At 36.0% G+C, this 23,782-nt stretch overlaps 1 protein-coding gene across 1 annotated transcript; it reads left to right on the top strand.

The window, feature by feature from the left end:
• Positions 1 to 1,198: 1,198 nt before the first annotated feature.
• Positions 1,199 to 22,497, top strand: LOC128982921 (uncharacterized). The gene is made up of 16 exons (XM_054401993.1): positions 1,199 to 1,331; positions 2,452 to 2,528; positions 5,101 to 5,230; positions 8,453 to 8,654; positions 9,115 to 9,300; positions 10,568 to 10,698; positions 11,038 to 11,117; positions 11,679 to 11,802; positions 12,886 to 13,087; positions 13,919 to 14,095; positions 14,757 to 14,899; positions 15,153 to 15,229; positions 15,602 to 15,719; positions 20,609 to 20,807; positions 21,677 to 21,868; positions 22,220 to 22,497. Exons 1-16 carry the CDS (start codon positions 1,274 to 1,276, stop codon positions 22,377 to 22,379), a joined length of 2,256 nt encoding a protein of 751 aa, XP_054257968.1. The 5' UTR covers positions 1,199 to 1,273; the 3' UTR covers positions 22,380 to 22,497.
• Positions 22,498 to 23,782: the final 1,285 nt, after the last annotated feature.

Raw genomic sequence — 23,782 nt, 5'->3', positions numbered from 1 at the left:
TATAAGGGTATTCTATTTAAAATACAGCTTTTTCTTGTGATCTGCATAAAGATCCAAAATTGATTTCCCTGCTGAGCTAAGTTAGGTATTTATATGATTATAAGTGTATATAGTTAATATTATAATTTGTTATTGTAAAAGACAATACTTTATTTCCATTCTAACATTTTATTAGTAAAAATTATTTTACCTAGAAACCAGTTAAATAGTTTTGATTTCCAGTATTTTAACAAATGTCTTTGAGGTAAATTTTATTTCCAATATTATTACACGATTAAAAAACATGAACAGATTAATTGTAAATGGTGTTTACCATAAAAATTATTAATTCAATTGAGTTGAAGTTCTTGATTAAATTCCTCCCGTCTGCCAACCACGTCGTTCTAAGAAAATAAAGGTGTTCATCCGAACTTTTTAAGGTCAGTTGTCATTCTTAATAAGCTATGTCATTTTGTGACAACAAGTAATATTAAATAATTTAAAATTAAAATGAGGTCATTACCGGTATTGTTTTTAAATTCTTGTATTTATAAAGAAAGATAATTGATTCTATTTTACAATAGCTACTTCTATGTTGAATATATTCGTCGACTGTTACGATGAGATAGTTCACTTTTTATTTACATGAAAACCACAATGACAATTTAAATGCTCGTTCCATACTCCACTTAAAAGTAAATGAATGATAGGTTTGTTTAAGGATTATTTTATTCAGTATACAAACAGGGTATCAATGTTACCAGCATAACGTGATGCGAGTGCAGGTAAGGGGCGCTATACAGTAACTGCCACTGCCGGCAGCCGTTGTCTGTTAAAAGCATCGCTTCCATGGGTGATATATCTCATTTCCGTCACTAAAATGTTTCTTAGGTCCCTTTTGCATACATTATTTGTGTTGTGTGCCAGGGATTTTCCCTATGGACTTTATACCGATATTATCTTAAATATTTAGATCCAACATATTTAGCCTATAATGTACAATGCAAAATATATGCAATCACCAATTATTATTACTGAAAGAGTAGCTCTTCAAAAACATTGTTCTCAATTATACTTATTTTTTACATTAAAAATGATAACATCGTTAGGTAACACTATTACAGGTAAAAATTGGGTACCGATACTTAAACTCGCGTTAAAGTTATCTCGTATAGAATCACGGAAAGTTTATTTTGGGGAAGTCTCTTGATATAACAATAGAGTTAAACTCCGGTGGAGGAGGGACCATTACAGTGCTTGTTATCAGTTAGTTGGTGATAACGGGAGAGTGGACATGAGGCCAAGTGTGCTGCTATTGACACTGTCAGGGCTACTGCTCAACCAGGCTGTAGGTAAAGTATTTACTGAGTCATCATTTAATGTGATAATAGGCATAGTACTCGTTGAGGTGAATAAACATTACCAAAAAATATATAAATATGTCAATTAATACTGTGAAATTCAAAAAATAAAAACGGCCTAAACTCAAGATCAAAAGTAAAAGCTAACTTTTGACTCTAAACTTTTCAATATTATAGTCATCTTCAAAAAATCATCTACGGTCAATTCAAAACACGAATGATCCTCTTCATTATCTTGTTAAAGTGAATGGTTACGGAGTAACAAAATCTTAAAAAAGGACATTATGGATTATTAAAGCTTTTTTTAAATTCCAGTGGCAGTTAATATTTAAAAAAAATAGCCGTTGAAAGTTTTCTTGAATTTGTAATTTTGAATCTTTGTACACTTCTCTTTTTGTATAGGTTATTCGTTTGAGGTCGGGAGGTTCGGGTTTACCGCATTGTATTTAACCAAAAAAGACCTTTAGTTTAAAGTGCATATTAACCTATACTTACCTTAAAAGATTTTCTTCTCGTAGCAGCCGTCTCCCTGAGGTAGCAGTGTATCACTGGATAATAAAAAAAATGATTGTATGTCCAGTGACTTTGTTTCAAGTTTTGTAGCTCTATCTTTATCATTTTTTATATAAATAATTTGTTATCTGCTATAAACAAAAATATGACCACCTTTTGAACTTATAACCCCCTTCCAACCAAATACCCGACCCTCGAAATGGTGTAACTTTTTACCATACAATACGGGGACTATATTGAAAAGTATGAAGTCAAAAATTAGCTTTCATTTTGAATGTTGAGTTTTAGGTCTAGTTGCACTATACTAACGAGATATTTCTTATCAAAGTTGTAATTATCTTTAAATTCACAAATTTTAGGTTATTATAATTTGTAAAGTTAATTATCCGAAATTGTAAGTATACTTGTAAGTAATAAATAATTATTTGATATTATTACATCTAATCATTAGTATGAACGTCAGCACGTATCAGGTTAGCAATTAAAAACTCAATATTAACTCAGTGTTAAGTGTTTAGTTTTTTTAGTTACCCATTCATACAAAGTATAAGGTACTCATCCATACAAATTAAAATACTTATCTCAAAAATGATTTCAGGCCAGGAAGACCTGTCAGAGATCTTAGAACTTTTCAAAGGGCTGCCTTCAGTGTTAGAATATTTCAGAAATAATTCAGTAAGTATTTAATAGTAAAACTCGAAATATCCCACTTTCACAGACATAAAGTTTGTCTGTGTTATAACACCTTTATATTTACATTTTTTATGGAACAGTCCAAACTCTGCCTTTTTACTAAACATTTTGTTAGACAGCACTATTAATACTCGTAATTAGCCCAATGATAATTACAACTGGGTCCAGAAACGACCCACTAGTCTTTAAATTTGAAGGTGATGACCATCATATATTTTTTCAAACAGCTACAATGGGGAGTGAGTCTAAAAAAGGCTTATCAGGAACAAACTTTTCATGTAGCGTATTAAATATATAAATAACTGTGTTTTGAGATGCATTGTGTTTGTTTCGTTTATCTGATAAACTTACATACTCACTTTATTACTAGCTTATATTTGATTTTGATTAAAAATACATTCCATCAAGATACGATTGAAGCTATCCACGTATATTCAGGCATTTAAATCTTTCACGATTTTTTTTTATTCAGTACATTATTATGCAGTCCTATAATCAATTTAACGTGTTTCTTTAACATAATATAGGCCTACTCCTTTTAACCTAACTTTACCTTAACAGAAAAATAGTCGTACTCTCTTATGAGTGGTAAACTAAACAATGTTGTATTTGACGTTACCTCTCAATTATTTGAATTATAATTGATTATCCTAGTTTCAAACCAGACTAGTTTAACCAACCTATAGCCTGATTTGTAACGCTTTCCTGTGAACTAATTGATCTGATAGTTCATTTTTATTTATACATAGTGTAAATTAAGTCTGGCACACATTTTTTATCTTTTTTTCTATAGTTGATTGAAGATATCAATTTGCGGGACTGATTAATAACAAATGTTAGGCACTTTTTACAAATTTTGAAAATAAAAATTCCCTAAAGGGCAAGGGGGTGGGGGGTAACTAAAAATTTTCAAATGACAACCCCCATCTTGTGACCCCTCATTTTAAAGGTCATTGGAAGACAAATCCAAAGATGTGTCTAAAAACTTTTTCGAGCACCCTATCCAAGATGGCGGTTTAAAATGCACTTAGGGTTGAACGGGTAAATTAGGTATGGCACACATTTCTTATCTTTTTTACTCTTTGTAGATAGAAGGAATTAATTTGCGGGACTGAGTAAAAACAAATGTTTGGCACTTTTTCATAATTTTGAAAAAAAAATCCCCTTAAGGGTAAGGTGGGGGTGGGGGGTAACTAAAAATTTCAAAATGGCAACCCCCATCTTGTGACCCCTTATTTTAAAGGTATTTGGAAGACAAATTTAACGATGTGTCTGAAAAAATTTTTTTGCATCCTGTCTAATATGGCGGTTTAAAATGTACTTAGGGTTGAACGGGTGAATTAAGTCTGGAACACCTTTTTTTCCTTTATACTCTAATGTTTGATAGTGTAAAAATTGATTACCAATACAATTAGAATACCAAATAATACAATAAAATAGAATACCAAATAATTACAATAAAACTACAACCCTTATAACAACAAAAACACAATTGCCATCAAAATTAATAGAATTCCTAAACTATATAGTAAATGTAATTGCAATAATCATCTTTACGTACTTGTTAATATTCACAAATGCTCAAACTGATGCCCAAGAGAAACTTGACAGAGCCCCAACCGATTGTAAAATTCATTTACCACCCTGGACAGCGTTTCTTCATTAATAGATCGTGCTTCCATTATTATTCTTGCTGTGAGGTCTTGGATGTTTTCTGGGCGGTTTACAAATACTCTACTTTTTAGGTGGCCCCATAAAAAGTAGTCTAATGGCGTCAAGTCGGGTGATCTGGCAGGCCATTCAATAGCTCCCCGCCTCCCTATCCAGCGATCTGGAAAAACTTCGTCCAAGTAATTTCGGACTTCAGCGTTATAGTGAGGTGGTGCGCCATCTTGCTGAAACCAAATGTTCTCGTTGACAACATTTTCTTCGTCTTCCGGAGGAAACTCATGGGCAATGGCAGGTACTATCGACTCTCGCAGTAACTCCTGATAACGGTTTCCGTTTAGATTTCCTTCGATCACGAATGGCCCTATTAATTTGGTCCCGACAATGCCTGCCCAAACATTGACTTTTTGGGGATTTTTAGTATGGTATTCTTGAGCCCAATGCGGATTTTCAGGAGACCAATACCTATAGTTTTGTCTGTTCGGTGTCCGGGCCTTGAAGAAGGCTGCCTTGGGCCTGAAGTCCGTGACGCTACCAACTGAGCCACCGACTCACCAATTTATTATATTGACTTTCTCATGAATATACTATTATCAAATTTAAACCATTTAACAATTCTAAAAGTATTTCATTAATTGAAGTAATTAAATTGCGTACTTATATATCCCACAGCACATATTACATATGTATCTGACTTGTTCAATTTTGAATCACTCCAATGTATTTTATGTATTAGACATAATTTGTACCGACCCAGTAGGAGATGATACTTCGTCTACGAGGTATTTTCCGTTATTTATTTTTCAAGTCAATTCTTTATTCGCAATAAAATGTGTAAAACATGTATTTGTAAGTATCTAAGTAATTTGACTGGTACTGATTTAAGGACCCTCTAGCCAAAACTATCTTGACCACGTTCGAGAGGGAATGCTTCTTTACTACAGAGCCCGTGGTGCCCGACCACAACGACTTGTCCAGGAGACCTTACATCGTCATAGAGGGCAACAACCGGCCAAGTGAGTGTCATGACTCTGTAATACGACGCCATGTTGGCCCATATCAGAACCAATAGCAATGTGGTTTTGAGCTCCCCTGGTGCCCCAAATTACCTCTCTATTTGCATGACCTTAGCGACCGCTGTCACTTCATTCATCCACTGTATCGGATAAATAATTCACAACATGTCCTTCGTTCACAAATCCATGTAGCATATTTAGTTAGTTCATACATCCCAATTGCCCCGAGTGATACATCAATTATTTATGGAAGTGGTAAAAATATATCCAACAACATACTTATGTTTTAAGCTGTGCATCAAAATATTCAAACTCCGGATTTTTAGTACAATATGTTATTGTATACATGAATAATGGTGTTTACTGTAGTATAATCCAATAAATAAAAAAAATTATTAAGACTACCTATACAACATATTTTGTAATTTGTAAAATTATTTATTTATCCTCACGGTCATATTTTTCATATATTTAAAAAATTTTTTAAATTAATTTATGCACATAGACCGATTTAATTATGCAACCTATCCAATCGATCACTACCCCGTTGCAGCGTTATTTCGCATGCAGAGAGAATAGTGACAATCTGAAATCACCTGAGAACAAAGCCACCGACCGGGTGACGTAATCTGTAACCCGACCAGCCAATAGCAAGAACTGGCTACGACAATTACGTCATCGGTCACCTGACGTAGGGACAATAACGCTTTATATAACATGCCGACCTGCCAACCCTACTCATATATTGCATACTTTGGATATCACAGCCTCTCAGTATTGCTTGTAAATGATCTATTATGTCAGCACTGTGACCGACAATCCAGCTAAATAGTTTCATCTCTTAAATCTTTCAAATTGTGGAAGTCTCAAGGAAAGTGGTGTCCAATTAATTTTTGAAGAGCCAACCAACTATAGTTAATTATGTGAAATTAAATTTAAATAGTGCATACAAAAAGTTGTTTAGTTTATCAATTCAAATTTAGCTTATACGTGCCTCAATTACAGTACACTGTTATTGTTAAGTCGCTTGTCTTATATTCACTATAGCATTAAAAAAAATTCATTTTGATCTTTATTCCACACAAAAAGGATCAAGGCTGTGTAAAAGTAAACCCAATCTTGCCCATGCGTCATTCTTGTCGTGTTTTAGGGACTGATAAACAAGTTAAATGTGCCTGTAGATAATTTTATGAAGACAAGGGTACATAACACATACAACATCTTTCTGTGTTTGTAATATTTATCTACTTTTCCTGAATTATCACTGGTTGAGACAGTGTGTGGTGTAGATAATTAGCTATTTTGCTAAAAAAATCTCATATTTATAAAGTAACTTGTACAATATCACATTTTAAACCCTTGGTGTTACTTACTTAATCTTTTATCTTATAAAAAATGTAAAAAAGTGTTTCATTATCATATTGTATCATAGAGAACTGAGCCGTATTGAATACTTTTAGAAATAAGTACCATGTGAATACGTATAGAAATAGGTAAAATAGAGTCCAGCATATTTAGATTTAATAACGATAAAGCCCTGTTCGGATTAGTGTTAATTTGGAATAAGAGAATATTTGTAATATTTGATCATCACGATCGCGGAGGATGTTCACGAATCCACCGTGACTGCGCAGACGATAATCATGAGTGGTGCGAGTTATAGTTTTGTTTTGCGAAAACAGGAAGCATCTGCGAAGATTCGCGGTCGAAATCTCGCCACGACCATGGGTGATATACGCGGTTTGCCGTGATCGCGGGAGACGATGATGATGTCCATACGACCGCGGAAATGTTAACGATTTCACCTTGTCCTCGGACAATGTTCTTTTACTCGCCGTATATGTGGAAGATATTCTTGATTTCATGCTAGCTTCGTACTTACGTAAAAAAATTACGTCTGAACTTAAGTCGTCAGAATAAAGGGATTAACTAACAGAACTCTATTGATTTTTTTTTATTGTTGTAATGCACTGGTTGGTGATTAACAACAGCCAGTATTTCACATTTGACCCGCACCCTGCCACCTCATTGAGGATGTCCCAGTTCTGTATATTTATGTCTGTATACTGTAATGTACATGTAGATGACTTCGCTCATGTTCTCGGACAGGTTGAGACAAGGTTGGAGTTGCTCTTGCCCGCATGTTCAATGGTCGTTACTTCAACAACCCCGCACCCTGCCACCTCATTGAGGATGTCTCAGTTTTGTATATTTATGTCTGTATACTGTAATGTACATGTAGATGACTTCGCTCATGTTCTCGGACAGGTTGAGACAAGGTTGGAGTTGCTCTTGCCCGCATGTTCAATGGTCGTTACTTCAACAACCCCGCACCCTGCCACCTCATTGATGATGTCTCAGTTTTGTATATTTATGTCTGTATACTGTACTGTACATGTAGATGACTTCGCTCATGTTCTCGGACAGGTTGAGACAAGGTTGGAGTTGCTCTTGCCCGCATGTTCAATGGTCGTTACTTCAACAACCCCGCACCCTGCCACCTCATTGAGGATGTCTCAGTTTTGTATATTTATGTCTGTATACTGTACTGTACATGTAGATGACTTCGCTCATGTTCTCGGACAGGTTGAGACAAGGTTGGAGTTGCTCTTGCCCGCATGTTCAATGGTCGTTACTTCAACAACCCCGCACCCTGCCACCTCATTGAGGATGTCTCAGTTTTGTATATTTATGTCTGTATACTGTAATGTACATGTAGATGACTTCGCTCATGTTCTCGGACAGGTTGAGACAAGGTTGGAGTTGCTCTTGCCCGCATGTTCAATGGTCGTTACTTCAACAACCCCGCACCCTGCCACCTCATTGAGGATGTCTCAGTTTTGTATATTTATGTCTGTATACTGTACTGTACATGTAGATGACTTCGCTCATGTTCTCGGGCAGGTCGAGACAAGGTTGGAGTTGCTCTTGCCCGCATGTTCAATGGTCGTTACTTCAACAACCCCGCACCCTGCCACCTCATTGAGGATGTCTCAGTTTTGTATATTTATGTCTGTATACTGTACTGTACATGTAGATGACTTCGCTCATGTTCTCGGGCAGGTCGAGACAAGGTTGGAGTTGCTCTTGCCCGCATGTTCAATGGTCGTTACTTCAACAACCCCGCACCCTGCCACCTCATTGAGGATGTCTCAGTTTTGTATATTAATGTCTGTATACTGTACTGTACATGTAGATGACTTCGCTAATGTTCTCGGGCAGGTCGAGACAAGGTTGGAGTTGCTCTTGCCCGCATGTTCAATGGTCGTTACTTCAACAACCCCGCACCCTGCCTGATCCGCCACCTGGTTGAGCTCCCCTCTGGCAGCTTCCTGCGGCGCGCATACTTCGTTCTCTCACTCTACGCCACAGACTTCAACGTACGAGTGCAGCTCGCCGCCGGACACCCTGTAGTAGCTAATGGGTCTGTATTACATTATAACAATTATTGTTTTTTGAGGCCACTAAACTTCGAAACTTTTACTTAAGTAGGATATTTTTTTTTAATAAGTAGATAGATTTTGATATTGCAAGGATTTATTCTGCCTCAATAACTTAATACTACATCGAAAATCTCAAATTTTGGCAAATTCATCCAGCCTCATACGATAGATTTTCAGGTACAAAATCGCTTTTAAAGTTAAACTTTCAACTCATTACATAAACAGTCATCCTTTTAGCTGGTCTGGAGTTATACTTACTTATTAAAAAATATATAATTATTTTAACAAACAAAGTCAGTAAAAACCCCTGAGACAGCATACCCTAAAAACAGTATTCACTACCTGTATTTGGTGTGTGCGTCATTAAAATTCAAAACTTCTACACTTCTCTGTCACTGGAACTATTTCCTCCTAATGTAACACAATGTTTGAACCGTAAAGGTGTTGGCTGGACCAGGTGGTTTTTGCTCTAGAGAAGATCTACCCGGAGCTACCCGCGGCGACGTCAGACCTCTTCAGTTGGCCTCCTGACCTGCTCAGACCTGATATCACCTTCTACTTGTCATCCAACCTGCGTTACCGTGGCAACGCTTTCATCCCCCGTGTCACAACCCCGCATCAGAACAGGTAAACGTCTTACAGAATTTAGGGTCCTTCTAGTATCAGGCAAAAAAACTCAACAATCAATTGGTTATCTCAATTTTGATGTTAGCCTCTGGATTACGTTGAATATATGACAATGGTGGAAATACCTGCTTCGTGATAATCCTGATTGTTGCTAGTGTCGCAACTAGGTTCGACTTTCTACTAAGTCATCTTCGGTATCTGTCCTTCCGTCGGCCATACTGCAGTTTCCGAAGATGACTTAGTAGAATTCTAAACCAGTTGCGGCACTAGCAACTATCAGGATAACCACGAAGCAGGTATTTACACAATTTTCAGTTAATTAAAACCTGTATGATTTGAATAAATTAATACACTACAACTTATATAGTTTTTTTTCTACAGAACGACGAATATGCTTTTTTATTGCAAACTCATTGGATTTAAAATGTACATATAGTTTATTAACATTTAAGAACTCGGTAAAATACCAGACATTTGAGGTTATTACAGTCGTAACAGAGTAAATAATAAATAATTATTTGAATAAAGCACTTTTTGTATTCTATTTTTATTACACAAATAAGTTGGTAGTAAAAGTTTGGAAATAGATGTAGACTAAGTTTTACAGTGAAAATAACGCAATATCAGAACGAAACATATGGGCACTTAATCATGTAATTAGCAATATATTTGACCTAAATATACCTGAAGAACATGTAGAAGGATCAAAAAGGAGTAACGACTTTTTCTGTTGATAGACAGCTTTGTAGGGATAATGTTTTGAACTAAACTTAAAGGTAATGTGTTAATAATTACGATTTTACTTTAAATACCAGCTCATCTGATTATTTTCCTAGTGACTTTAATTATGTGCATCATTACTTTAGCTTTGGGTTGGATTGACATTAATGAAACAATTCATATGTTTCTCAAAGTTGCTTGGTTGTTTCTTTTATTTAATCTTAATTTGTGTACAATAATCTATGACCATCCTGTATTTTGATCAAACTTGGAAAACTTTATTTATATTATAGTAATCTATTAATGTTTTACTAAAAAACACACTTTATTAATTTCCCTGTAGCAGCAAATGTAGGTACTCGTTAAACCTAACGTTATTAAAATAGGTTTAATTGAAAATCAACTCAGGCAAATGGAAATCCACTTAGTCTGCAGGTTCGCTGTGGAGGGAATATTTTTATTGAGGAATCGGTTTGAATTCTAGAACCTGTCACATACACGTAGTGTTACATAAATTCTACAATAAGCCAACATACCTCTATTGCAGATCGCTGGAAATGTATCGCAGGCTACAGACAAGATATCCTATAATGATCCTGGACAGAAACGTCAGACCTGAAGTGATTCACAACCACGTCGTCAGAATACTCTCTCACAAACGAACACTGGACTCGCGAGGTAGGCCAATAGATGTGAAACATAACACACTATTTTGTCAATAAATCTTTAAATATAATTTACCAAAAATGAACGTTCGGTTTAGGAACACATTGATTGGATTTGCATTTTGAATTAAAAAGTTCTATACAACATAATTTTAATGGCTACCGGTATTTGATCATTATTTTGCTAAAATAAAGGGAAAAGCAAGACAAAGGTTAAGAATACAATAGCTGTCTGACTCTCTTTAGTATGTGTTAACCTTATTAACCTAAAGCATACGTGACTTCTAATTATTTGTTCCAACTTTATAATACTGTTTTGTAAGGTTTACTACTGATTTTAACTATATGACAGATGTTGACGAGGACACGGAGGTGAGACTTCAACTATTCACTGGACTTCAAGGAGTCTTAAACTTCTTCAGGAATAATTCGGTAGGTTCAACCCCTTTATGAACTTCTTAGCAAATATCAGAAACGAGCTATATATGGTGGAATTATATGTTTATAGCATGAGAAATAATATTGCGTAAACCAATAATCTAAAAAGTGGCATATTGATCGGCTTAAACTCGTTCTTTTCTCCCAAGAAGTTTATAGCATAAGAAATATTAAGTATAAGTATTAATAAAAGTGACTTCAATTATATGTCTTCTATCATTATAGAATTCGTGTTTTTTTTGTAAATTGTAGTGTTGAATATAATGTTATTATATGGAGGGAGTTATATATTTTTTTTCACTCAACCCAAATTACAAGTAGGCCTACCCTATGACACTGTTTAACGACAGAACAAGCTCACACGCATGCTCTATTTTAGCATACAAAATAACATATTACGAAGTAAAGAAAGCAGGGATGCCATCATATGAACTGGTTTTATTGTTGCGTCTGATGGTAGTTGTAATTATTTGGGTTACTTAAACACCCTGTACGTAGCAGTGCATCTCATTTACAGATCGTTCTACCTGCTACTTATTAATGTTGTCCCAACAGAATGTTCTTGCTCAACGCATCCTGGAGACTTTCCAAAAGGAATGCATATTCAACCTGACCAAGCCCATCCCCGGGGGCGCCTCGAGGAAACCCTTCATCGTCCTAGAGGGCAACGACCTCACCAGTGAGTGAACAGTAAGCATTGTCACATTACCTAAGTGCACTCTCAGACGATTTAAGCTAGGCGCCCACCGGGCAACTCAGCGGGTGACGCGGCGCGGCGCGACGCCGGCGCCGTGAAAAAAAGTTGCCACGTATCCGTGCCATGTTATCTTATGGACTGACGCCCATCTAGCAACACAGTGGGTGGCGCAACGCGGCGCGGAAAAAAACTTCTTCTCGAATCCGGCAGTGAGAATTCGGTGGAGAATTTCTTCCTCTCGTGTTGCCGCGCCTCCGTTGAGTTGCCTGGTGGGCGCGGGGTAGAGGTACGGAAACGGCGTCTGCCCCTCGTCTGCCGCTCATTCGGGTGTTTTCGGAAAGTATCGCGAGCCCTTCGGGAGTGTTCGGGTCCGAATCGAAGTGCACTGTGCATCCCCTCCAAAAGAATAATTCTCCGCGCTGCCCCGCGCTTCTGCTAGAATTGCTTGGTGGGCGCGAACCCTGGAGAAGCGGACGGAAGTTTTTCTCCGCGTCGCGCCGTGCCGCGTCGCGTCGCGTCACCCGCTTGGTTGCCCGGTGGGCGCCTAGCTTTAATGAGTTTAACTATCTTGTACTAACTAATTATATATACCCTAGAACTCAAGTTGCAAACTTCAGTTCGTAATTCTGTTCTGAACTCTGAAAGTCGGTTTGTAATAAGTGAAAGTTGCTATTGTTTCTAAAAAGATGGTAGCTTCGGAATAAACACAACTGTAGTGGACAATCTGTGAGAAAGTTTTGCACTTTGTCACCCAAAGCGACGCACAAATCAACTTCTTTGTGGTATATAGTTGTAATATTCCCAATCTCATTAATATATATCACAATTAACTATGTTTCTTTTTCTATATTTATATTTTCAAAACGACACGCCCTTTTGTGGGGCTTTTAGTAAATGTGGGCGCTAATATGTTTTCACTAATCTAAGCATTAGCCATTGTTATTAAATTCATTGTACGCAAATTTTACTTTTCAATTTCCACTTGTTATTAGTGGCCAAGATGTCTCATATTCACTAACTGATCATCATTCTAGATTTGACAATAACTCCACCGTGTTTGTACAGATAGGGAGAACGTCGGTAAGGGGTTGGCTCGCAAGATGAACGCCAGATACATGGTGCACCCGGCGTCTTGTCTGGTCAAGTACATGGACGTGTTGCCCAAGGCGAGTGTCCTGCGTCGCGCCTTCTACATACTCTCACTGTACGCCGTGTCTCACAGCGTCAAAGCACATCTCAGCACCAACAAAGGCGTCGTTCTCAATGGGTAAGCTTCAAAAACAAATTTATTTGTTTCGTGATTTGAGAGGCGCAAGCTTGTTCCAGCGTGCGCTTGCTAGTGACGAGCACTGTAACCATGACTGGACAAGTCGCCACCGGTTTCCAGTGATCTGCTACAATTTGTTTCAAAGGGCAAGCTTGGCCAAGCGTACGCCACTATTTTACTTGCCCAAGCGTGCCTCCAATGTAAACGCAACCTACCTTAAATACTCGCACTTTCATATTGGATTGGTAAACCACTGTATGCTTAGACTTTCGTTCTATAAATGGCTACACTGCATTTTCAAAATTGGTGCTTAATTGTAGACGATGCATGTTATGAAATTTCTATATGTATGTAAAAATCTACATGATCAGTCTGTTGTACTAAATGGGAACAACTGCATGTTCAGACTCTCAGTAAACAATGGGTTAAAACATTTTATAGTCTAACTATTATAAATTATAATAAGCGAAAGAAAATATCGTAATATCAACATTTTTCAATATTTTTAATTGATAGCTCTCGGTTATCTTGGATTGTTAGATACCCTACTATACTTCTTAGATTCCATGTGTATCATCCATCCATGTGTCCATGTGTACATGTTTATGGTAAGTACTCGTATGTTTAGCAGAAGATATGCGCTATACCCAGAGCTTTTTATAGTCTACAGTGTTAAATCAAATAAAATATTCCTTTTATTGTCTTATACACATTTACGTGCAGGACTTAGAATCATTTAAAATTAAAATACTAAGCAACCACACAAATATACACTAGACTACCTCTAGACCTTGTGCGCCTTCCTGGTTCATATAAGTTTACTTGTCGCAGGTACTGGCATGATCAGGTGACGTTCTCTCTCGCCCAAGTTGCACGGTCTGAACAAGTGTATGACGTCACATCTGACCAGTTCCGTATGCCAGATGAACTGCTTCCCCCGGACATCAGCGTTTACCTTCTCTCGGACAACCCGACTGACAACAAAGCATCTACTAGTGTTTCTACAAGGTATTACTGTAAGACAACGTAGTGAAATAATGGACTCCATTGACATTGGAGTAGTTACCGGTCATTTCTAAAGAAGCAGCGAATCTTAACCAGTAACGCAATACACCTCACCCTATGCCCCACTAGAAAAACAGGCCATGTTGCAGCACGGGCAGCGCAAATCTACGTCACAGTGGTGGATAGTTGTACTAAAATCTTACCATTAAAACCATTAAAATAGCCAGCTTATTTACCTAAAACATATGGAATATGGTAGTGAATCTATCCACTAGTGTGACGTCATGGGTTCTACAGCATGGCCTGTTTTTCTAGTGCGGCATTGCCTCACCTCATTCTACACTTATTCAGTTTTAAATACAGCATTGTAGCCGATACTTTAAACTATAGTAATGATAATTACTACAAATTTAAACCACTATTCGACTGTTTTAATGCTTAACCATTGCGTTTAACTAAAGTTATAATTTAAACAACGGAACATATTTAAAATGTAGTTAACATAAGTGATGTAGTGCATTTACATTATAAGAGTGCTGTAGGCTTTATGTGTGTTTAAAAGGCTAGTAGACAAGTACACAGCCAAACACGATCAGATTTAACATTAAACAAATTATATATTAGAATTGGTCGTTTAACACTGTTTGTTGTGACTTGTGGTCAGCACGCTGGAGATGTACAAATCTCTGCAGGCGTTCTACCCCATCGTGATAGAGGAGGTGACGGACAGCGACCGCGAAACTACCACCAATGTGTTCAAACATGTCCAGGACCGTCTATCGGGCACTCGTCATATCGTCGAGCAAGGTACCACACTCTTATACTTCTAATACCTTATCTGAAGGGAAATAAGTCAGCTCTGTCCACACTTATTGTTATAGTGTCATATTATGTCAATCCTATATTTTATTACATGGCTCATCCCACAGTATGTTTTTCATTCGGTAGACATTTTATTTTACTTTACTCATTTTAGTTTAACATCTATCAAAACCAACATAATATAAAAAGATTAATATAGTTCAGAGTAAATCATTAATTTATTATTGAATTTGTTTAGAGTATGAGGAAGTAACAGACGTGTTATCCTTGTTTACTGGGCTGATGCCAGTGCTTCGATACTTCAAAACTAGTGTGGTGAGTTCTCATATTGTTTTTAGTTAAGTATATATTCTAAACGTTCCACCTTTCATATCGCAACTGAAAACGAATTCATGTTAAATCAAAATAATGATATTTAATTACAATAATTACTTTGTATTTTAACACTATGATATGCATATATTGATTATATTATCAAAAACTTTTGAAACTCGTATGTTTCCAATTTTTGTAACTTATGTGGCATTTTAGGTAATCATATGGCACTACTAAATATTGTAAATATGCAACCAGTAATTAAAGGATAAAGTTTTCTCCAACGATTGACTGTATTCAACTACTGTCATCTTTAAACTCTAACCTTACAAATATTGGCGCAACTCATGTTTTTTTATACTTTTGTTACAGCATCCTTTTGCCAAGGAAATTATTACAACGTTTGAACAATACTGGTCCTCCTCGATACAGGAACCGGAAACTGAACGCAAAAATCCTTTCATTGTAATAGAAGGAAACAACCGCACAAGTGAGTAAAGGTTACTGACATTAATTATGCAGAAAATATTTAGCAGAGATATTACGACTACGGATGTAGTTACATTTGACCAATCAATACAATTTACATAGCCGTGTAAACTGTACTGACTGCTATATCAACCTCCTGCTACTAAAGTAACCCATGTGCTGTAAATGTAATGATATTATTGATATATTTTATAAGACCGACCAACCTTCTTCTTAAAAGAAGGCCTCTTCTTAGAAGGGGGGCATGTGGGGGGGTTAGAAGGGGGTCTTTTTTTAATTTCTCTAAGTGTTTTATTATTTTATTTTTAGCAAAGCAAATTTAATTATTATGTACCAATCTTGAAAGATGTCCATTTTCTTAACAATAGCTGCAAAAACTACAGAATTTTCAAAAAAATAGTAAAGAAATATTTGTAAAGGCTTAGAAAAATACAAATTTCACTATCCTACTTACAATTAAATATGTACTATTTACAGCACCTAAGCATTTTTCTTTTCAATTTAATACCCACAAATATAGTAAGACTAGCTGTTGTGCCCGTTCTACGCACGGGGATCTTATAGTAGTCAGTTGAAACCTTCTTATATTAAGATTAAGAACAGCAATTAGTTTGCATATTTGAAGATATGCTGGCAAAACTATTATATTATAAACCTTCGCAAATACAGTATCTGACAGTTCAAGCCAAAATAAATGCTTCGCAATTAAATGTCACCCGGATCGTGTTGGTCCATATGTCCAATGATTAAACTAAAAAATCTTTTATAGATCCATGAAGCGTAGCCCTAAAGTAGGCCTATAATTGAAAGTTACTTTCCACATCGGTTAACTTAAACGCATTTAAAGTACTACCTCAACCTCACCATTTAACACTTTATTCCGGTTGACATTTTCAGTATCAAAGGTGCTCTTGTCCATTCCGTGAAACACTGAGAAATAAGGACATTAATGCGTTACCAACATACAACAAAACAACACAATACAACAATCCAACAAAGGCCACGAACTATTGATACATAAACAATATAAAGGCGTAAACAATTCATGATGGTTTGCCCAACAAATGTTTTACTCAAATAGGTTATCATTTTCTTAGCATACCGGGTAAGCTAAGATTTGGAATCCAGACAGAAAAAGCAAAACTTATACAGAGTTAAGACATCACTTAAATTGAATACGGACGGCTCTAATAAATAAGGTGCAACACCAACGATATCAAATTTGTAAACTACCGGTTCTAAGGAAAAGAACCAGTACCTACGTAAGAACCTACCTAAGAACTATAGTAAATCGGACCAATTAAATACATTAATATCTAGTCCCGAGGTTATTGATCTCTTGCTTTTGGATTTTCTCGTAAAAAGTTATAGCGTAAACTTATCGGTGTCAGTTTGAAAAAAAAGCATCCTTACCCAAACAACTTTTTTGTTATTTAATAGATTACGCATTCTCTAAACAATGATTAGTATATCTATTAACATTAGAAGGAAATGTGACGAAAATCAGACAATGTTGGGGTTTTGGTCATTTGTAATTTTATTTTTTAAGTAGGTAGGCCATGTATTCTATGGAAAAGTACCGGTATCAAGGATCGTCGTCAAAAAGGTTGTTATGAATAAATATGTAGGCTTACGTACCCAAGGTATGAGCTATGGGCCTATTGGCTGTATGGTCCAGCGATTGCATCACACGGTGAGTAGAAACAGAAAGTGACACATTGGAAAAGCGAGTTTAGAACTTCCTCTGTTAAACCTCTGTTACAATCACCCACTGCAGTTGTGATTTTTTACTTTACACTTTACACAACCGCCATTGAAGCGCCGTCAATGAGTGGAAACCTTTTTTGTAAGCTATTGGCGACGATCATTTCAGTGTCACAGCCCTATACAACACTGATTCAAGGTCTTCTTCTTTCTGGTTGTCAAAACTCAAGAAACATTTTATACTCAAAGAATTTCTGATTCCGATTTGGACGATGTCTAGTTATTTAATTTCATTTACGGTTACACTATTAGACTATATTATTGCACTTGCGATTAATTAAATCCGTTATGTAAGAAAAACGTTTTTAATCTCACTTGGTTGGGATTTGCTTTCAAAACGTGATTCGAAATAGTTGCGGTATTTGTAAACAACATTTGTAAACATGTCATTGACAGCTAGAAAAAATAATCTTGATCCGAACAGCTGTTCGCTATTTCATAGACGATTATGTGATAAAAATTGAACGAAAATTTGACAAAAATCGCACAAAACTGCATTTTTGAACGTCCGTAATTTTATTTACAAAGTAGTGAGGCTATATTTAAATCACTAAAGACACTCTCGCCAATCCAGTGAATACATTAAAATGGCTTGGATCTTGATAGGTACTCTGGTTTTCACGAAGAAGATTGCGTAAAATTCCATCTTGAGTGTTACAGACAAAGGGACAGACAGACAGACAGAAATTGAGATAAGACTCGTTTCTGCTTCTTTAATGTATAAAACGTAAAAATAACCTAAAAGTATATAATTCTGAGCAATGTACAGACAAAACTCTAATTTTATTTATATAGATTACAAAATTATGCAGTTTTAATCAACAATTAATATGCCGAACTCCTGTCAGTGACCAAATCTATATATTAATTTGAAACTGTTTTTCTTTGTGACAGCTAATTTGAGAGAACGGCTGGGCGTAGAAACTTGGTAGGGGTCTCTAAAAAAAGGTCTTGGTCTGTAGATGAGCCATCAAAAGAGAAACGTGGTAAATTCCCTTGGGGCTCTGCCCCAGTGGCCTTTAAATTCCCATCCCATGTTATTCTTATGGAAGAAAAACGGGTTTTTATCACAGCTAATTTCAGAGAAGGGCTGGGCGTAGAAACTTGGTAGGGGTCTCTAAAGAAAGGTCTTTGTCTGTAGATGAGCCTTCAAAAGAGAAACAAGGTAAATTCCCATGGGGCTCTGCCCCAGAGGCCTTTAAAGTCCCCTCTTCAGATTTGTTTACATCACGACCATATGCATACATTTACACTACTTTTTAATGAAACAGCTGTTAATATTTAAATTTTGATTTACTAAATTTGTCAAAATGAAGTATTTGCAATGGTTTTTGCTTATTTTAAAATCGATTTTCTTCTGAATCGTGCTATGTTTTGCAATATAATGTTATTTTACCAAATCAGTGGAAAATCCTAATATCACAGTAACTCTTAAAATTATTTCTTATTGAGTTAACTTATATCTATTGTATGGGTTGGTTTCTGCCTTTTTTACCACTTCTTGGAGATTGTACGTAGACGATATTCTTTGGCGTATTGCATCTGTAGTAGACGATACTTGGTTGGTGTCATTTTTAAAATTGCAATGGAAAAAGCGAGAAATTATGGACAGTTTGATATACTAAAAATAAAACTGAATATTAACACTGTGCTACATTTCTTGAGCAATAATTGAAAGAGCCAATTTGCAAACAATGGAAACAGGAAAGTCATAGAACACAACCAAGTACAGTAGAAGAAATAGAAATAACGTTTTTTTTTAATTTATAATCGTTATTATAGACAACCTAATGCGGCTATGAGTGGGAAGCATTTGTAGAAAACACTAAAACACTAGATCAGCTTTTGAAAAAAAGATAAGATATTTACAAAAAACTTTTAACTATATCTAACTGTTGTCTACATCTTGAGTATTTCCATAATCTTTGAATTGACTCTTATAAAGTCATCGGGAATTATTTTAAAATAACGCCTGTAATGCTTCGCAATTGCTCGAATTCGAGCAACTGGTACACTAGTAACAATAAATTATATCTTTATGATTACAACCTAATCGGAACCATAATATAATATGTGCTACTTTAACAGCTGATCGGGATGACCAAGTGCAGGTCGGACCTAGTTTACACTATGGGCGACGCCTCAGTCGTGATTGATTGTTTGCTTATCCCAAATCCAACAGCCAACGCCGCCGTCATTCTGGGTGTTAACATTGTTTTCAATCCAACACATTTGGCCTTCTGTAAAGACGAGCTTACATGATATCTCAAGCTTTTAAGTTTTTGTTAGTTTACACTATTTTCAGGTTATGTCAAACCTTTTCTTCGATTTCTATCTCTGACGATACAGTTTTAATATTTCATTCTTCGAACGTGTAGTAATTATTCTAATGTTGTAAGTTTTAAGAATATGTATGTTTGTTTTTATTAAATATATTGTGGGGACTATAAGTAATTTAAGGCAACAGAAATTCTTTTAATTACAAAACTTTACGTCGGTCTCTGAAAACAAATTAGATACATGTACATCTGTATAACATTTTTTTCACACATTTAGTACAGTACCATTATGATGTTAATTCCATACGTGTTGCACAACACAAAAAATCTGATAATTTACTTAACTTTATGTTTATAGTTCACAATTTAGGAATTGACTATCAATATTGTATTCTGGGTAATAAATTATGATTCTAAATACGTACAAACTAGATCACACGGAATACAATAGAAGCAAGTTGGAGTGAAAAGATCCCTCAAAAGGTTATGCATGGATATTGGGCGGTGCTCTTGTAAAATATTGCTTTTGTGATTGCAATTGACCTTTATAAACACACTACCACTTTACTGTTGGTACAATTGAGGAGTTTAGTGTGGAAAACATTCAAATGCTCTTACGATACCTTGTATGTAGCTACCATGAAATCTCACACGTAGGCAACTTGAATTGACATGTTATAAATCTTACTAATTAGGTTCGGTTTGTTTTTTATTCTGAAAAGCAAATGAGTTTAATGAATTGGAACATCAGCTTGAGATACAGATAAAATATTTACTCATTAATTAGGTAATTTGAATTCCTTTTGCTGTATCACATCATAGGTCCAAGTAAATGCATCTGTCGTAGGTAGAGAGGCGATATCGTTCAGGCTGTCCAAGATGCTTGGAGGTGTGTTTGTGAAGCATCCTGCTCCTTGCCTCAGGGACTTCATGTACACACTCCCGTCAGGATCCTTGCTGAGAAGGGCGTACTACATCCTGTCGTTGTACGCAACTTCCTTGGATGTCACCAGACAGACAAAGGTCACTCCCGTCGTCCTCAATGGGTAAGACTTTCAACGCGCCATGTGGAATAACACAAAAGAATCTATAAATAAATAAATAAAAATGCCTTTATTTACGAGCGTCTTTCAGTACAAGAACTGTTTTACAAAGTAACTCATGTCAATATAACTAACTTAAATATACAACAATTATAATACAAAAACAATGTGTCTGACAAAACAAAATTATAGGCTATCTACAATATTTTACAGTTTTTTTTTACTTTTCTTTATAGATAGGGGTGTAGCACATGGCTCAATCATGTGACTGAACCGGTGTTTATGACCACTAGGTAGTGATTGTTCCCAAGCAGGGTATAAAACATCAAGGCTGGATTTCCAACTCACATTGAGAGTGCGCATAACGTGTGCTGCTGTGAGAGTCGGAGAAACTTTGAGCAAAATAATTATTAATATTAGCTAGCCGTCCAGCAAGCGTAGGTCTGTGATGTTCTTAGTCCACCCTTCTTTAGTGGCGTTGCCTACGGAGAGCTAGCCGTAGTCATGGAGGTTCACTTCCTACTGCCTCTGCCAAAACATTTTAAAAGTAGATTCAGTATTTTAATACTCGTGGCTGCTAGTCTATCCCACCGATCCGACGGCCCTTGAAAGTAAGGAATTCTGAGCCAAAGTTGAATCAAAAGCCCGCACTCACGAGTATTGCTGGACTACATGGAATAGCACCAATCTGTATAAAGCAATATTAGGTTAATGGCTAGTGAGGCATGTCAGAGCCCTGCGATAGAGAGTGGTCAAGAGAATGTATTGGCAGACTTTTATCTCACCTAGCTTTTCCAACCTTTTCTTTTAACATATGGCTTTTAGAGCATACTAATACAGCTAGGATGGATGATTTTTGTTTATTTCCATAGTTTCTGGCTGGACCAGTTAACGTTCGCGTTGATCCAGTCGTTCCAGTACGGACGACTTCCCCGGGTGACGACCCCCATCTACAGGTGGCCGACGGAGCTGCTGCAGCCAGACCTCATCATCTACCTGGACCATCCGGACCAACTGGACCAGCGACCGTTCATTAAGAGGAGTCACAACAACTGGAAACCTAGGTGAGGAACAAATTTACTGGCTTAGAAACTAAAATAAAATACAGCAAACTACTTTCAGTGGTATAGCCATAGCCATTACTTACAATAAGTTCGAAATATAAATCAGAACTTTTTTAGTTGATCAGTTTTTGTTTTAAACTCGTAGACAAACTACCTACCTTATAAACTTAAGTACCTATCGCTTGGAAGTAATAGGTACTAAATAGTACAATTGCAAGTACGCTTGAAAGTGTGTCAATATCTTAGGCGGGAGGGGTGTTACCCCAATAACCCAATTGCTATGTTAGTATGCAATTGGGTGTTGGGTGATAAGTGTCATAAATCTAAAATATGCATCTCTATTTGTTTTAGGTCTCTGGATTTGTATCGTAAACTATCATCTATCTACAATGTAAAAATAGTAAAGGTACAACAAGATTACGGGGAAACGGCGAACGAAATACATCAAATCATTATAAACGAATGTGCTTCTGATGATGACAACAAACCTCACAGTTTATCAAACATCTGATAAATGACTAATTTATTTACCTCCTTCATTATGAAATTTGTGTGTTTATTTTGCTTATTCAGCCTATGTTTTTAGGGATTTCCTTCAAGGAATAATGGCGTCATATTTTAAATTAAAAATTAGGTTAATCGTAAGTTGAACAAAAGTTTTTTTTTAATAGTAAATTTTATAATCAGGACTCGATTAAAATGTACACCAGTTAGGGGTTGGTACCTTCCTTACTATCACTTTCAGATATAATTTATTATATTCAAGACAGAACACAACATAGCAGAAAAAGATCAATATAAGACAACATAGATTTGCAAGATTATTGTCGAACATGAGTATTCGATCATTGGAAAGAACGTTTGATTGTGATACAAATATAAAATAATCCAAGTGAAAAAGAGTACGTTTCCGATATAAACCGTGTTCATGTTTTGGTGAATTAAGTGAGTAAATAGCGACTGTAATTTTTCAGAATTTGTATTTAACTAGTTTTAATTAAATATAAACTAGTGTACCTGTTGCTCGAATTCGAGCAATTGCGAAGCATTACAGGTTTTTTTTAAAAACGAATAACGGTCATAATTTCCGATGACTTTATAAAAGTCGACTCAAAGATTATGGAAATACTCTCGATGTACACAACAGTTAGATATAACCAAAATTGTTTGTAAATATCTTATCTTTTTTTAAAAGCTGATCTTGTTTTTTAGAGTTTTATACAAATGTTTCCCACTCATAGCCGCATTAGTTTCTCTATAATAACGATTATAAATGAAGAAAAAAACATTATTTCTATTTCTTCTAATTCAGTTTTATTTTTAGTAGGCCTATATCAAATTGTCCAGGATTTCTCGCTTTTTTCCATTGTAATAATTACACCAACCCAAGTATCGTCTACAGATGCAATACGCCAAAGAACATCATCTACGTGCAACACGCCTACGTACGTCGTACAATCTCCAAGAAGTGGTAAAAAAAGGCAGAAACCAACCTATACAATAGACATAAGTTAACTCCATAAGAAATAATTTTAAGAGTTACTGTGATATTAGGATTTTCCACTGATTTGGATTGCACATTATAACATTACAACATTACAACATCATATTGCAAAACATGACAGGATGCAGAAGAAAATCGATTTTAAAATCAGAAAAAAACCTTTGCAAATACTTCATTTTGACAAATTTAGTATATTAACAGCTGTTTCAAAGTAGTGTAGAATTATGCATATGGTCGTAATGTAAACAAATCTGAAGAGGCAAGTTTAAAGGCTTCTGGGGCAGAGCCCCAAGGGAATTTACCTCATTCTTCTTTTGATGGCTCATCTACAGACCAAAACCTTTCTTTAGAGACCCCTACCAAGTCTCTACGCCCAGCCGTTCTCTCAAATTAGCTGTGACAAAAACCCC

This window comes from Macrosteles quadrilineatus, unplaced genomic scaffold, assembly GCF_028750875.1.
Source record: "Macrosteles quadrilineatus isolate MER2022 unplaced genomic scaffold, UCM_ALF_1.0 Scaffold_1__1_contigs__length_201487025, whole genome shotgun sequence".
Taxonomy (NCBI): domain Eukaryota; kingdom Metazoa; phylum Arthropoda; class Insecta; order Hemiptera; family Cicadellidae; genus Macrosteles; species Macrosteles quadrilineatus.
Note: the sequence above shows the minus strand (reverse complement) of the source record. Positions and strands in the feature narration are given on the sequence as shown.